General features: G+C 31.4%; 1 protein-coding gene across 2 annotated transcripts; it reads left to right on the plus strand.

Moving 5' to 3' along the window:
• The first annotated feature begins 6,784 nt into the window (after positions 1-6,784).
• LOC142607520 (beta-glucosidase 12-like) lies at positions 6,785-13,890 on the plus strand. Of its 2 annotated transcripts, XM_075779057.1 has the most exons (13): positions 6,785-7,943; positions 8,030-8,099; positions 8,749-8,807; positions 9,428-9,503; positions 9,666-9,743; positions 9,832-9,919; positions 10,894-11,149; positions 11,506-11,621; positions 12,448-12,665; positions 12,762-12,793; positions 13,113-13,215; positions 13,334-13,442; positions 13,539-13,890. In XM_075779057.1, the coding sequence occupies exons 1-13, from the start codon at positions 7,797-7,799 to the stop codon at positions 13,705-13,707; spliced, it is 1,521 nt and encodes a 506-aa protein (XP_075635172.1). In that variant the 5' UTR covers positions 6,785-7,796; the 3' UTR covers positions 13,708-13,890. The 2 variants fall into 2 exon arrangements, with proteins under 2 accessions (XP_075635172.1, XP_075635173.1); XM_075779058.1 differs by lacking the exons at positions 13,334-13,442; positions 13,539-13,890 and having other exon boundaries at positions 13,095-13,216.
• The last annotated feature ends 3,965 nt before the right edge of the window (positions 13,891-17,855 follow it).

Here is a 17,855-nt window from a genome sequence, read left to right on the forward strand (position 1 = left end):
TCAAGTAATGCCAAAAGTAAATCCCCTAAAAGCTACCAATAAGAAATATGCACAAATATAAAAACAATACTACCTTAAAATCGTAAAGTAAAAACATTAACTATGTTATAAGAAACGTTTCTAACAATGCATTAACAGTAGCCACACCAATGAATTAAAATCACAACTCCTAATGTATAAGTTGTAGAAAGCAAATATATATTTTCAAGTGTAATATAAATATTTCATAACAGTAACATATCCATTTCATTCTTTAAATATTATATTCGTGATATAAGTAATAGCATCAATATGCTAAAACTATCATATATATAGGATTCAATAAGTCACGAACATAAATATTTACTTAAATCATGCTCATATGCAATATCTCTAATTAAAAAGTTTTTATACATAATAATTTTCTAAATAGTCTTTATACTTATCAAATGCACATGTCACACATCCCTTACTTGAAAACAGAAGACGTGAGATATTCGTATAAGAGGAGCTCAAGTGTCCATGTTCTTGTTCTCATCACCTAGATGAAAGACCAAAACTTATAACTAACAACTCTTCCTAAATATATATAAACTTATACATCAATCACAACCAAACTCTCAAACTCAAAAAAATCCTCAATTCCCATTACACAAGGTTCCCTAAAGCACATGATACATTCATCAAACACATTATGTACCCAAACCATAGAGAAACCAAGGCATAAAATTTATATATGATCCAAACATACCAAAGGATGAGAATACTAATTTATAGTTTAAAACATTCACTCTAACTTTAGAATTAAATCCTCAAAGTCAGGTGTATCATATGCTGTTCACTGCTCATTTCAGCAGCATATGCCTCATTTCTAAAATACAAATGGGATGTCCATACCCATCCAAACGTCATGAAATTTTATAGAACCACTCACCTGGATGTCTAGTATATACCATATCAATTTCAGAGTCAAAGCATAAAACCATGATTATTTAAAATCATACAAGACAACATGTTCAAATCTGTCCTAACATAATTTCATACAACTTAGAAATTAAACCATTATTTTTATATAGATCCAAATGCTGTGAGACAACTACCATTACAACCATGTGTGTTTTAGAATTCATAAAAAAATACTCCTAAAATCCTAATTCATGGAATATGATTTAATCCAAATTTTTCTTGTTGTAAACACCAAATCTGTCATAGTGACAGCATTAACATGTTTTCTTACAAAATCATCAACTAATAGCAATTGACCTTCACTTCATGTGGGTATTTTATACCTATACTATACATGTTAGATTACATGAATAGGCATCTAAAAGACCATGATATCTTCAATCTTTCAAATAGCTTACACAAAACCACAAATTTCAGCTTTCAACAATCAGATTAGAGAACATAGAACTGAAACTAAAGCAAACCATTACACCATTAAATACTCATAACAGAAAATAAACATATATACTTATCCACAACTGAAGCTAAAACTTTAATAAGAACAAGCTTTGATTCAACAACGTTCTCATCACTTAGATGAAAGACCAAAACTTATTACTAACAACTCTTCTTAAATATATAAACTTATGCATCAATCACAACCTAACTCTCAAACTCAAGAAAATCCTTAATTCCCATCACACAAGGTTCCCTAAAGCACATGATACATTCATCAAACACATTATGTACCCAAACCATAGAAAAACCAAGGCATACAATTTATATATGATCCAAATATACCAAAGGATGAGCATACTAATTTATAGCTCAAAACATTCAGCCTAACTTTAAAATTAAATCCTCAAAGTCAGGTGTATCATATGTGTTTACTGCTCATTTCAGAAGCATATGCCTCATTTGTAAAATACAAATGGGCTATCTATACACATCCAAACTCCATGCAATTTTATAGAACCACTCCCCTGGATGTATAGTATATACTATATCAATTTCAGAGTTAAGGCATAAAACCATGATTAATTAAAAATCATACAAGAAAACATGCTCAAATCTGTCCTGACAGAATTTCATGCAACTTAGAAATTAAACCATTATTTTTATATTGATCCAAATGCTATGAGACCACTACCATTACAACCATGTGTGTCTTAGAATTCATAAACACTACTCCTAGCATCCTAATTCATGGAATATGATTTAATCGAAATTTTTCTTGTTGTAAACACCAAATCTGTCATAGTAACAGCTTTAACATGTTTTCTTACAAAATCACCAACTAATAGCAATTGACCTTCACTTCATGTGGGTATTTTATAACTATACTATACAAGTTAGATTACATGAATAGGCATCTAAAATACCATGATATCTTCAATCTTTCAAATTACTAACACAAAATCACCAACAACAAATATCTTCAATTCACATGGTTGCCAAACAACAAAATCCATTTCGTAACTCATATAGGCAATTTGTCAAACACTTGGTAAGCAAAAGACACATGCTCATATTACTTGCACAAAATTATATTTAATACCACAATCACAAACACATATGCCAAAGACATTTCAAAATGCAAGGAAACCCTTTTTCTAAAATTAAACCAATCTCCCATATAAGTCAAAAACCCAAATGATTTCTTAAGAAACTCAAGTCACATAGTTGCCAAACAACAAAATCCATTTCATTCCATTAAATTAAAAACCTCCAATAAGATTTTAAATGTACCAACAAACACAACAAACTACTTCTAAAACAAAACTCACAATATAAGGAGCAATCCTAACAATATAGGATAAAAACCCAAAGATATTAGAAGGTGGGTCATGGAGATTTTACCTTAGATTCATGTTAGGAGAATTCAAACCATGGATAAGAGTTTGATGACTAAAAATCTAGTAGAAGCTAATCAAGAGACCAAGAGGGAGGAGAGACTTGCTAGAGAGAGAGAGAGATAGAGGGATGTGTGTATTTGTGTTTGTATTTGAGTTTGTTTTTGTGTTAGGGAGTGAGTGATAATGAGAGAGGGAGGGCTGGGATTTTTTTAAGTGAGTGGGTGGAAGAAATGAAATTTTATGTGGGAAATGAATTTTTTTGTTGTTGAAATTTAACCCATTTAAGCTGTACTCTTTAGTGACGAATATAATTTCGTCACTAAAACATACTTTTAGCCGCATTTTGTTAAGATTTTTAGCGATGAATATAATTTCATCGCTATAGCATACTTTTAGCAAGATTTTATTACGATTTATAGTGACGAATTATGATTTCATCGCTAAAACTATGAAATGAAAAACCTATTTTGTGTAAATATTTTTAGAGACGAAATTCAGATTTCGTCGCTATAGCATACTTTTAGTGACGAATTATGATTTCGTAGCTAAAACTATGAAATGAAAAACCTATTTCGTGTGAATAGTTTTAGCGGCGAAATTCAGATTTCATCGCTATAGAATACTTTTAATGACAAATTATGATTCGTCGCTAAAACTATAAAATAAAAAACCTATTTTGTGTGAATATTTCTAGTGACGAAATTCAGATTTCGTTGCTATAGCATACTTTTAGTGACGAATTATGATTTTCGTCACTAGCAACACCTACAGTGACGAAATCTTTCATCACTAAAAATTTCAACTATTAGCGACGAAATATTTCGTCGCTATAGATTAATTAAGTTCCCGCCATAATTTGCCCTTTTGGCACTCATATTTTAGATCATCAATAGTGATGAAAATTACTTTTCGTCGCTAAATGTTATAATTTTTTAATTATTAGTGATGAAATATGGATTTCGTTGCTAAAGCTGTATTTTTAGTAACAAAAAATATTTCCTCGCTAATTTTTGTCGCTAAAAATACATTTTTTTGTAATGAAGTGGTAAATCAATCCACTAGAAAATAAGTTAGGATACACGAATAGCAAGAGACTCTCTAAGCCTAATCAACCGAATGCACCTAAGCCCTCCAAGCACCTACTCCAACAAGGTTTCTTGAAACCGTGTCTTGTCTAGCTTTCCGGATCCTGTAATACGCCCGATTGCATCCGCCAACGCTTGGCTTCTTCCAATGCTTCCTAGCAGCACCAAAACGTCACTTTACACTTAGAATGAGTGTGGTAAGTGTTTGGGCTAAAGGATATGGATATGGAGAGGTAGAAGTATGAGGAAAACCACAAAGGATTGTGTAGATGATTGTGGGTATAACAATCTCTAACTCTCAAGTGTGTATGCTAGAGTTTTCTCTCTGAAAAGCACTCCTTACAATATGTGGGTAATGAGGGTATATATAGTGTGGGTGAAGATGTAGTGGTGCAGATATGCCAAAATAGAAAAACAGAACGTTTTGTGGGAAGGCCTTACCTGCGAATTACTTGCAAAAACTAGCTGTCATGACTCTTCGCATTTCAGTCATGGGCTCTGCATATGGCTCACTTCGTGGGAAGTCTTCTCACGAAATCCACTTGGTCTTTAATAAAATCTTAAGTCTTCACACTCTCTCCCTCACACAACCCATACAATGAAATCCCACATAAAATACAGGGTAAACATAATTGAACAGAATTACAATCAAATTTGGAATGGAATTAAAGCCAACACAAAATAGTTGTAAATACCAACTTTACTGATATATTATACCTTTTAATCCAATTCTTATCTTAATAGAGTATGAAGAGAGAAAAATAATTATAAAAAATGATATTTTAATGAAATAGAGTTTAAAATAGATAATTTGATGTGAGTTTTCAGAAATTGTGGTTAAATAAAATAAAAAAAAAGGTTTTTATACTAAAATATATCAAATTTTTTTTTAGGACCTAATGTAAGGTCAAAGTTTGTAATTTGGAGGTTATTAATAATTCTATAGAAAAAAAAATTTTTATTGTAAAATAATCAATTTTTTTCCGGAAGTTGATGTAAATGGTCAAAGTTTGTAACTTGGAGGTTATATATAATTCTATACAAAAAATAGGCTTTTATGTTTAAATATATCAAAAAAATTTCCAAAAGCTGATGTAAATGGTCAAAGCATGGTTTTAAAAACTGGTGTGGTCAAATAACCATAATAAGGAGTGGTTATCGGTTTTATGGTCTTATCAGGGTCTGATCGGTAGTCGAACCGGTGATGTCATAAATAATTAATTAATAATTAATAATTATAAAAATAAATAAATAATTTTATAACTAGTCATTTTAACTAAAAAATTAAATAATAGTAAAATATTAAACATTAACTTACCAACTTTTGGACACCACTAAACAAAATTAAACCAAAAAAAAACATAAAAAGGTAAAGTGTAAAGCATTTTAGCTATTTATTAGTTTTTCAAATAAAAAAAAGTAAGTGCATGGGTAGCAATATCATTGCCCACTTGATTTTTTTCCAACCTATCCTACCCTTATATATTGATATCACACAAACCGCACATTTTAAAAACCTACTACATCCACAAGTTTGTTCAAACTTCAAACAAGAATTATATACTTAGTTTCCTTCCTATCTAACTTTTTGCTAAATTTTCATCTTTTCAATATTCTCTCTCTGTCTCTTCGTCAATATGGGTATGTGCACGAGCAGCAAACAATGATTGAAGTGGACAGATCAAATTATTGTAAATTTACTTTGTCTTTAGGCTCCTTCCTCAACAAAAAGATAGGAAATCTAATGTTTTTGAGGTCACTGTAGGTGTCTTAGACTTCACTACTTCAAGCTTGAGAGCATTTTCAAAATCAAAATCTCTCCTCTTAAATTTGAAACAAGATCTCTATATATATATATATATTTGTAAAAAACATAGCATATGAAGTTTTTATGAAGAATTGCTAAAAACCGGTTTAACCGTACGGGTTTTCGATTTTTTCGGTTGAACTGGCAGTTTTCAGTTTTTAGTAGTTTTTTTCTCTTATTTTTGGTTTTTAATAATTGGATTGGATTAAGGTCTGGTTCCCCATTGAACCAGCCAGTCCAATCTAATTTTAAAACCATGGGTCAAAGTTTGTAACTTGGAGGTTATCTGTAACTCTATAAAAAAAAAAAAAAAACGCTTTTATGCTAAAATATGTCAATTTTTCAAGAGCTGTTGTAAATGGTCAGAGTTTGTAACTTGGAGGATATCTATAATTCTATAGAAAAAAAGAAGGCTTTTATGCTAAAATATATCAACATTTTTCCAGAAGCTAATATAAATGGTCAAAGTTTGTAACTTGGAGGATATCTATGATTCTATACAAAATATAGGTTTTTATACAAAAATATATCAATTTTTTCACAAGCTTCATGAGTTGTTCTAAATGATCAAAGTTTATAACTTGGAGGATATCCATAATTCTACACGGTACATACAATGTTAAACAATCAATTGAATGCATGGTTTTAAAAACCAATACGGTCAAAAAATTGAAAAAGAAAGTGGTTCTCAGCTTTTTGGTCAAATCGGGGTTAGACCAATAGTTGGATTGATGATGTCATAAATAAATAATTAATAATCCTAAAATTATAAAAATAGTTAATAAAATATATAATAAGTTTACTACTTATAATATTATGTTAAAAAATATAAAACATATTTTTAGATAAATTATTTGAGTTTTTACATCTTACACATTTAGAATATAAAAATTACCACTGTTTTAAGATTTTAAGATTGTTCACTTAATTAATTAATAAAACTATTATTTCTTTTTAATCATAATTTTCTTAATGAAAAAAAAATGGAAAAATAAAACCAACTCACGTGACTTGCTCACTTTAGGCTTTCAAAGTTGTGGCTGTCATAGTGTCATTGATTCTCAAAAAACAGTGCAAAAAAGAGTGTGCGGCTCTCATTGTGTTATTGACTATTGTGTGCAATTTGCACACAGAATAAGTACAGCACAGCACAAGGCATTACAATCTATGCAAACCAGCCTCTCTCTTACAAGTCAAGAAGCTCTTAGCCTCTTCTATGGAAAATGGATCAGTTTATGTCCGTGTGTATTGTCGTCCTCTGTCAAATCCAAAAAAAGATTTTCAACTATTCTTTCTCTCTCTCTGCCTGTGAAGAATGAAGATGTCTGTTTATATACTCTTTGCCTCTCTCTCTCTAATTGTGAAGATCTGTGTTTTCAGGCAAGGTTAGGAATTTTGACTTCCAAGAAGCTAGCTTTGATGCCAGCCCTTAGTCATCACTGGAAGACGCAGATCTAAGGAAAAAAAAAATCTTTGATGCAAAACGTTTGGTTTTAGTCTTTCCATTTGTTTCACCCATTTTGCAAAACCGTTACACAACCTGTTCAATCATACCGGTTCTCGATTTTTCTGGTTGAACTTTCTATTATCGGTTATTTATGATTTTTCTTTAATTTCTGATTTTTCTGAATAATTAGACCGAATTGATGTCCAGTTCCAGTTTAACCGGTTGAACCAACCGGTCTAATCCGGTTTTTAAATCCATGATTGAGGGGCAACTGTGATGACAAACATATTGCACATGTTTTTTTTTCTTCTTTCTTTAATCTCTATTTTTTTTTTCCCTTTTCTAAATAGATAAGGACTGACTAACATATTGCATTATTGCTTATCCTTTTCCATGTTTTTTTCTTTTTCTTTCATCTCTACTTTTTTCTCTTCTAAATAGATAAGAAGGACTGACTAACATATTGCTTATCCTTTTTCATGTTTTTTCTTTTTCTTTCACCTCTAGTTTTATCATAGTTTGACTAACATATTGCTTATCCTTTTCCATGTTTTTTTTTTCTTTTTCTTTCATCTCTACTTTTATCTTTTCTAAATAGATAAGATTATGTAGTGCTCCTCTATAAAAAACCGGCAGAGTCTACCTAGTACTACACACAAAAAAACCCAAAATCAATTATGGCATTTCAAAGCTATCTATTATTAGGCCTCCTAGTTCTTCTTGGCTTATTGACTAAGGTTAATGCCGTCCGTTACCCTGCTTCACTCAACCGGACCAGTTTTCCCGAAGGTTTTATTTTTGGGACAGCAGCAGCGGCTTATCAGGTAACTAAGTCCCAATTTTCTCTATGTTAATTTGTTTCACAATTTTCTCTATGTTATTATGTGCACGTGTTTTTTCAAATTTCCAGTATGAAGGTGCAGCAAAAGAAGATGGTAAAGGACCAAGTATATGGGACACTTACACTCATGAACATCCAGGTCTCTTTTTCTTTTTCTCTCCAACAATATGAAACTTCAAAGTATGAATTACCAATGAAATATTAAGCAATACTACGATGAAATTTAATTGTGGAAAATAATTATTTCAAGGCCTCTCCGTTTCGTTCATTTCATTATTAATTTTTTCTTTTAGATTTACAGAATGTCATGTTATTTAAACTTTTGAGTAATATGATAGTCTATACACTTTTAGAATTATAAATTTTTTTCCTGAATCAATAAAAGTAAAGGAATACAAAATGAGGAGATTATTAAGCTATGATCAGCACAATATTTTTGTATAACAATTTCATGATAAAACTTAGGAGTTTATAAGCTAATAGCGGTTGGTAATAAAGCGATGTAAATACGGAACCAAGATAAAAACTAGTTATGAGACTATGACAGTGTTTGATGATATTTATCCTGATTTAAAAAAAAAAAAAAAAAAAAACGACGACGTAAAAAGTAAAATTTCACATTCCTATCTTTTGGTACTTATTTTCTTCATGTCCCCCTCTCAGCCTTCCCTTCTTCCATAACTAGTTCCATTTTTCTTATGGCTCTAATTACTAGTTCTTAAACAGTAAAAGGAAAAAAAAACTTTGGTTTTCTCTAAATACAGTATTAACTTGCAATAGAATTGCAGATTGGATAAAGGATGGAAACAATGCAGATGTAGCTGTCGATCAATATCATCTCTACAAGGTAAATATGTTGTTTCATGTTCATAATAAAAATTGGAAAGAAAGAAAATCACTCATATTAATTAGCAACTAGTTACCAAGTTTTCTCCTACAGACTTAAACTTTGGCTCTTACTCCCCATACAGTCATACCCTTTAAGTATTTATACTCGTGGAGTAATTATCACACTAAAGATGTGCAATGATATAGTTTAGTTTCCAAATATTTGTTTTTTGGTATATGGAACCCCTCAAAAATGCTTTGTCCCTTGTGAAGGAGGAAAAAAACAAAAACATGTCCAAAATAACATCACATTGAGGGATTCACCCCACTTTTTTTAGTTTTTTATGAAGTTAACATCACATTTGTTAATAAAAACTTTTATCTTGTCCCACAATTTTAGCTCACGGCATTTTGAATGGTATCCCAACATTCTCCTTTTGGTTTCACTGAAACACTAAAGCCTTTACTGTACTCAAACACTAAAGCCTTTATTATCCTTTTTTTTCTTCTCCATCTCTTTGGCATTTTTGTTTCATACTATGGGTTTTCTCTGCATATTCAAATTTAAATACTTCAAAGAATAAAGAACAAAAAGGTTGAATTCTAACAATTTATATCTATTGTGATTATACATTGTAGAAAGATATTCGGATTATGAATAAGATGAATTTAGATGCATACAGATTCTCAATCTCATGGTCTCGAGTACTACCAAGTAAGATTTTCTTTTTATAAACCAATAAAATGTTAGATCTATGCAATGAAAAGGACATAAAAATGGGTACCATCAAGTACACATTTTAGGTTGGAATGGATTGGCTATTGTTTTGTGACCACATTATGTTCCTAACAATCTCATTTTTGGGACTAATTTCAGAAGGAAAACTAAGTGGCGGGGTGAATTGGAAAGGAATCGAGTATTACAACAAGCTCATCAATAGGCTTCTAAGCAGAGGTCAAGATTCAATAATAAAATTCCAAAGTATCATTAACTTATTTTACTTCTTATAATTAACACTTTATTTTTCTATTACTGAATGCAGGTATAAAGCCCTTTGTAACAATCTACCATTGGGATCTTCCCCAAGCCTTAGATGATGAGTATGGTGGTTTCCTAAGTCCAAAAATTGTGTAAGTGAATGATTCACCAACAAATTACCCTAAAAAAAGAAAGAATAATTCACCAAATAATCCACCCCTCTTCTCCATCCAATTATTAGACATATAATATATAATTATGATGTTAAAAGACTCTCATTTTAGGGTTAAAAATAGAAAAGAAAGATTGAGGACATCAATATTAAGTGATAACCAACCGTTTGTGTCAAAAACCTTAAATTTTTTAAATTTATCTATTATTTCAACACTAGCATGTAAACTATGCAAATTCATGAATATATTTAAAATTAAACATAATTTTTATTATAAAAATATAAATAACTAGTCAAATTATTAAAAAAAAAAAGCATGTAACGCATGCATACGTATAAATACATTTAAAATTAAATACAAATTTTATCATAAAAATATAAATAATTAGTTAATTTTTTTTAAAAAAGTAAACGTAATTGGTTACATATTAAAATTCTTATCTAAATTCAATACTACTTATGATCATTTTTTTTCTTCTAATTTTTAATAAGATAGAACGTGTGATGATCTTTGTGTGATGATATTTATTGAGTACATGTGATTTTAAAAAAAAAAATTATAGTTCATTAATATTAGATTTTTACTATTTTGCATTCATTAACTCACTTGGCACAAAAATTAAAAAACTTAAGTGGACATATAGCACAAACTTAAGTAGATAATTATGGTGTGATTCTCACATAAATTTAGACACGTGACACAAAATTGAATACTAATTTCAAATTCTAATTGAATTTTCTTTAAGTTTTACCTTTATATATATATATATATATATATATATATATATATATATATTTCATTTATGAATTTTAAATCCCCTTAATAAATGGGGCCCAGTTCATTAATAGAGCCTAACATATAAGATTTTTAATGTTTTAAAAATAGGATGTAGAGTGGAGAGACAAGTTCAAACTCATCACTATGTTATTCTAATATATGCATCTAATATTCAGTGATGATTTCCGGGACTATGCGGAACTTCTCTTCAAGGAATTTGGTGATCGGGTAAAGTATTGGATCACTCTAAATGAGCCGTGGAGCTTTAGCAGTGGTGGTTATGCAGAAAAATCGTTAGCACCAGGTCGGTGCTCTACCTGGCAAAATCTATATTGCACTGGTGGGGATTCAGGGACAGAGCCATATTTGGTGACACACCACGAGCTGCTTTCTCATGCAGCCGCTGTTGAAGTGTACAAGAATAAATATCAGGTTCGACTAAAAAAACTTCAACATATTAAAACCAAATATTTTCAAGTTATACTAAATGACACTAAATGTACGCCAAGAGTTTTATAGCTCAACTTAGATTTCCTAGTGTCTCAATTGGAGACGTTTAGGACTTAAATCCTCCTCTCCGTTGTAACTGTATCAAATTTATAATTTTTTTTCTAATAAAAAAAATCCTAAATGCACATGGTTGGTTAAACTTGGTTTATAGATGATACAAGACCATCTTAGTAGCAATTTCTGAAACTGATTTGAACAATTGTAATGTAGTTTAACTTAGACAAATATACAAAATCCCATGCAAAAGCTTCCAGTGTAAAAAAATGTTCACCATGCAGGCAACACAGAAAGGAGTGATAGGGATAACGCTAATAAGTCACTGGTTTGTGCCATTCTCTAATGCAGAGAGAGACCAGAGGGCTGCGCAACGTGGCCTTGATTTTATGTTAGGATGGTAAGTTATGCTTTATGGTTTTTATTTACATTTTACCATAATTTAACACTTGCCGTTTGAAGTTTCTCAAAAAAAAAAAAAAAAAAAAATTGCCATTTGAAGGACGTAATTAATGGGTACAAATATATATATATATATATATTTTAAGATAGTTTGAACGTATGACATTTATTCTTAATAATAGCTCTTTATTATTAGACTAATACAGTAATAAGTTTTTGATGTAAGTAAAACTTGAACCTCAAATCTCTTATTCAATTATTAAAGATTTTACTAATTAATCTAATTGGAACTTTCGATGTCAAAGTCATATAATAAATCATAGTGTCATACTATTAAAATACTCATACACGTCACTCTATAAAGTATAAACCCATTTGGGCAAAAACGTTATCGAATTACAAATTTATTGAGCAAGAACCAAGAAGTCTGCTTTGAGAACCTTCCCTAGCTTGTCTGAAGTGTTTTATCATTTAAATGGCCTAAATTTTTTTTTTTTTCTTTTCTTCTTTTCCTTCTTGTTTGACCTAACTGTGCTCGCATTTGGCAAACTCCAAAAAAAAAAAAAAAAAAATTTTGCGTTTTTGAGCTTAATTTGATGGACTATGCCCTTAAAAAGATTTGTTCCCCTTCTTTTTCTTTTTATACCTGTAGCAAATAAGCAATCACCAAAATGCTTCCAAACGCACAATATTGAAGTTGTCACTTTCCAATTGAGTCATACCACCTTTTGGTGGCTTTCTTTAGAATTTGTTCAACATAAGTATGTACAAATTTTATAGATAATAATATGCATAAATTTTTAAAACTTTTATTGTTATTACAGGTTTATGGACCCATTGACAAATGGTGACTATCCACATAGCATGAGATCTCTCGTCAAAGATCGATTACCCAAGTTCACCAAAGAGCAATCCAAAAAGTTAAACGGGTCATTTGATTTTATAGGATTAAACTACTATACTGCTAAGTATGCAGCTTATGCCCCTCAACCAAATGGTGATAGAGCAAGTTACTTGACAGATGCTAGTGCTAATCTTACTAGTAAGTACAAATTCAACACCCGCAGCCATGCTTATGAGTTTCTTATGTATCTAATATGGTAATAATAACTAGAACACTTTTTTCTTGTCTTTGCAGCTTCGCGGAATGGGATCCTCATTGGTCCACCGGTATGTACTAGCTAGCTAAATACATATCAACATTTTTGTACTAGTAGTTGGAGGGGAATTTTTTTTTTTTTTTTTTTTTTGTTTTAACAAATTGACAGTACTCAATGGCCCAGCCTTCTAGAAATTTCATATAAAAAATAGTAAAGATATTACCAATTTTACAGAAAAAATGATAATTACAAATTAATATGGTAATAAATATGATTGATGCTAGATCATTGACATAATGAATATCATAATTTTTTTTAATCTTTTATCTCGCAATTAAAGATAAACATATTGTGTTTTGGCCTTATTGTAGTATCCTTAAAAATCGCAGGCTGCTTCAAATTGGCTTTATGTATATCCTAGAGGATTTCGAGATCTTCTGCTCTACGTTAAGAAGAAATACCACAATCCACTAATTTACATCACCGAGAATGGTGATTTCCTCTATCTTCTTTTTTCTTCTATTATCCCACAAGGTCATGAAAATTTGGAACACTATTGGTAGTTTTTAGATTTCCATTTGAAGCTAAATTCCCCCAACTATATTTGTAGGATATGATGAGTTCAATAATGCCACCTTGTCGCTCAAGGAAGCCCTTGCTGATTCCATAAGAATTGAATATCACGATAAACATTTTGTGTATCTTCATAGGGCTATCAAGTAAGTGCAATCTCTCTCTCTCTCACACACACACACAATTACAAAATAAATTATAGAATTCTAACTGGATGTCACTGCTTTCTTTGGTATATACAGGGAAGGCGTTAATGTTAAGGGATACTTTGCATGGTCATTGTTGGACAACTTTGAGTGGTCCTCAGGTTTCAGTGTTCGATTCGGACTCAACTTTGTAGACTACAAAAATGGGAATAAAAGATACCCTAAACATTCTGCCCGTTGGTTCAAGAATTTCCTCAAGAAGTAGACACAAACTATTCTCAAATTATGAACTATCTATTAGCATTGGACAGTCTCCAAACAATAAAGCAAAGATAATTTTTTCTCCATTTTTATGCTCTTTAAATTATGTATAACTTGTATGGAGTACAAGACTCTAAAGCAGAAATGCTTGTTAAATAATATATTATTTTACGAGTTTTGCACAAAAGATTTTTTTATTTATTTTTATCTCTCATTGGTGACCGATTACCCAAGTTCACAAAAAAGCAATCCAAACTAATAAATGTCGTCCAATTTTGTAACAGAAATTGTAGTGTAGTTAAGGTTGACGTTCCATCAAGAAAACGAAAACAAGAACACATCAAAGCACCAATAATATATAGAAAAATATGATTGTTAAGCATCCACTACCAATCCTATATAGCACACAATCGAGTAGGTAAGCGCATAAACTATCTGACTGGAAAATTTAGAAATAAGATTTATTAATAAAACTCTCTTTCGATGATTATATTCATCAATTGTTCAAAGAATTTAGTCTCAAAAACAATAACTTTGCTAGAAAAACTCACATTGCGTGCCCGGAGGCAATACTATGGCAAAAGTAATATCTTACAAGATTATATACCACGTTTTGCTAAAGAGATTATTAAATTCTATTCTAACAATAAGAAAATTCTAGAATAGACTTATGAAATAATTAGCAATCAAACATCAATCTGTCAAATTAATTATAAAAAATGAAAATTGATTTCAATAGTCAAAAGATGAAAAACATGCTTGGGTTGATAAGTGGACAACTTATAGCATTGGGGAGTCACCCCTAACCCTTTCTTAGGCTCTTAAGCTTCTATAGAAAAAAGAAACTCTCAAAAATTGATGAAAATAAGGTTTTTTAGCCACCAAAAACGTGGCTGCTCTCATATCATTTTAATATGTATGACATTCAAAACCCTAAAGTGGGTCACTTTCTAGGTTGGTTTTGGCCTTGAAAAGGAAGATTTTGAAGTTTTAATAAACTAAAAAGTTTTAGATATTCAAGTCCTCTTTATGTGGCCGCAAGAATCAAGTAAATCCGATATCGGAATCGAAAGATATGACCAAAATATCAAAACTGGTCAAAATATTTTCATGTCATATTTTTTCCAACTTCAGCTCAAACGAATCTCTCTTTCCTTTTATGTTTCCAAACATCTTTCACTCATTAAAATTTTCAAAAGTTATTTCTCAATTGATCTTCACCCTTGGATTCTCTTGACTTCATGTCTATATGCTTAGCTCACTAGTTTTAATCTCATACAATAGAAAAATACATGTAATGAGTATATTTTAGAAAAAATTTGCAAACTCTCATATTTATACGTAAGTGTGGGAATGAACATAAAATAGATGTGATAATACCTACCAAAACTCAAATAACATTGTACTTTTAAGCTATAATCATTGGGCATTGATTTTTTTGGGCTAAACTACAATACTGCTAATCATGCAAATGCATCTTATTCAAATCACTCCAAAGCTAAAAACGCAAGCTACATAGTGTGCGCTTGGCAAAAATTATTTTTACCAATTTATTTTATTATTCAGCTTATTTTTGCCACTAATCATGGGTAATCATGGGTCTCACTGTACTATTTCAACTAACTTTTATATTTTTCTATAATACTTTCAGCAAAAAGTTTTCAGTTTCAGCAAAATAAGCGGATCCCAAACAGATCCATAATATATTCACAAGCTAATTGTGGAAACCCACCACGTGACAACGTCCCTCCGAAAGGGCTTTTAGAAAACAAAAGTTATGATTGAGATTTTTTTTTTTGGGGTTAGAAATCATGGGTTTTGAAAAGTGAAGTACCTGTTAGTTATTTATATATTTTTTTTTAAGGGAAAAAAAATAAGAAATAGAAACCATTTTTTATTTGATTGACTTAATGGATAAGAAAAATGGTCTATGTCCACCAAAGACGAGTTTGGGGTCAAATTATATCGTGGGTAGGTGTGAGACACCCACGCACACCTGATATGTCTATTGATCTCTACTAAGTAAGTAAGGGCTATTATTAACTGAATTCATCACATAAATTCAAACAAATAGTAAATTTTATGGAAAGGTGGCCTAGAGCTAAATAATGCGACAAAATAAAGTGATGATAATAAAACAAAATGATAATGTCAGAAAGAAGGTAATAGAAATGAAATTAACAACTAGATCAAACAATGAAAAAACAATTATATTATATAAAACATGTTTTAGCTCTACTTAGAAAAGTTAATTTATTTTTGAAAGCTCAATTAATGTTGAAAGCACGAATATGTGTGAAAACACAAGAACTGTTTAGACTCCCGAATTAAAAAATTATGGCTCAATTGATTTTACTCTAACTTAACTAAGTGCAGAATAAGGTAAATGCGAGCGAACAAACAATAAAATTACTCGAAGCCATATTCACCATATATCAAAAATAAAATGAAAGCTAAAAGAGTAGGGAAGAAAGATGCAAACACAAGATAACACCGAGACTTATTATCGAAGAGGAAACCAAAGAATTCGGTGAAAAACCTCTCCGCCGCCCTCCAAGCGGTAAATCAATCCACTAGAGAATAAGTTGGAGTATACGAATAACAAAAAACCCTCCAAGCCTAGTCTACCCCATGTACTTGAGCCCTCTAAACTCTTGCTACTAACTGACTTGACGAAGCCTTGTCTTCTGTAGCTCTCCGGATCACGCAATTCAGTCCAATTGCATCCACCAAACAAATGGCTTCTTCCAATGCTTCCCAGCAACACCAAAACCTCACTTTACATTCAGAATGGGTGTGATAAGTGTTTGGGCTATCAACCTTTCAAGGATATGGATATGGATATGGAGAGGTAGGAGTTTGAGAAAAACCACAAAAGATTGTGTAAAGGATTGTGGGTATAATAATCTCTAACTCTCAAGGGTTGTATCTAGGGTTTTCTCTCTGAAAAGTACTCCTTACAATTTGTGGGTAATGTGGGTATATATAGTGTGGGTGAAGATATGGTGTAGCGGATATGCCAAAATAGCAAAACAGAATGTTTCGCGAGTATTTCGTGGGAAGGCCTTATCCATAAATTACTCGCAAAAACCACTTGTCATGACTCTTTGCATTCCAGTCATATTTTCCGCACGTGGCTCACTTTGTGGGAAGTCTTCTCGCGAAATCCACTTCGTCTTCAATACAATCTTGAGTCTTCACACTCTCTCTCATACACAACCCATACAATGAAATCCCACATAAAATACAAGATAAACACGATTGAACATAATTACAATCAAATTTGGCACGAAATTAAAGCCAACTCAAGATAGTTGTAAATAACAACTTTACAAGTGTTTAAAACAATAATGCATGTTTAGACCATCAATTTCAAATAAAACTAATACAAGCTCATACCCAAACAATAGATGTGCGGAATAATAGGTACGAGAAAAAACCCAAATAAATAAACAACTCTACATTATAATTAATCATAACACAACAACAATTAAAAGGTAATAATAAGGGTTAGAGAGATGCAAACACAAAGATAACACCGGCATGTGTTATCTAAGAAGAAACTGAAGAACTCGACAAAAAACCTCTCTGCCGCCCTCCAAACAGTAAAATGATCCACGAATAACAAAAGACCCTCCAAGCCTAGTCTACCCAATGTACTTGAGCCCTCCAAGCTCCTGCTACGAACTAGTTAAGCCTAATTGTGTCTTTTCTAGCTTTCTGGATCCCGCAATAAGCCCATTGCATCAACCAAATGAATTTGTCCTCTCTGAATTGCTTCCCAAGCACTAAAATACCTCCTCACTTATATGGGTATGGTGAGATAATGATTAGGCTAATGAACTTCTCAAGGGTATGCCAATGGAGAGGGTGAGAGTAGAGGAATTTGGGAACTCAAAAGTCTAAGATTATGGATGAGTCAATCTTGATTTTTTCTAGGGGTTCTCCCTCAAAATTCTCTATGGAAGCTCTCTACATTTCGTGGGTATAAGAGTATTTATAGTAAGGAATGTGAGGAATGTGAAAAGTCATTTTTTTTTTGCAAAACAGGGCATTTTGGCGACTCACTCTCGTGACTGGAACGAGTTGCGAGTTTGAGTCGCGAGATAATTGTTAGGTCAGATTGTACTTTTTGTCCTATAGTGTTCCAGC

This window comes from Castanea sativa, chromosome 8 (genome assembly GCF_040712315.1).
Source record: "Castanea sativa cultivar Marrone di Chiusa Pesio chromosome 8, ASM4071231v1".
Lineage (NCBI taxonomy): Eukaryota > Viridiplantae > Streptophyta > Magnoliopsida > Fagales > Fagaceae > Castanea > Castanea sativa.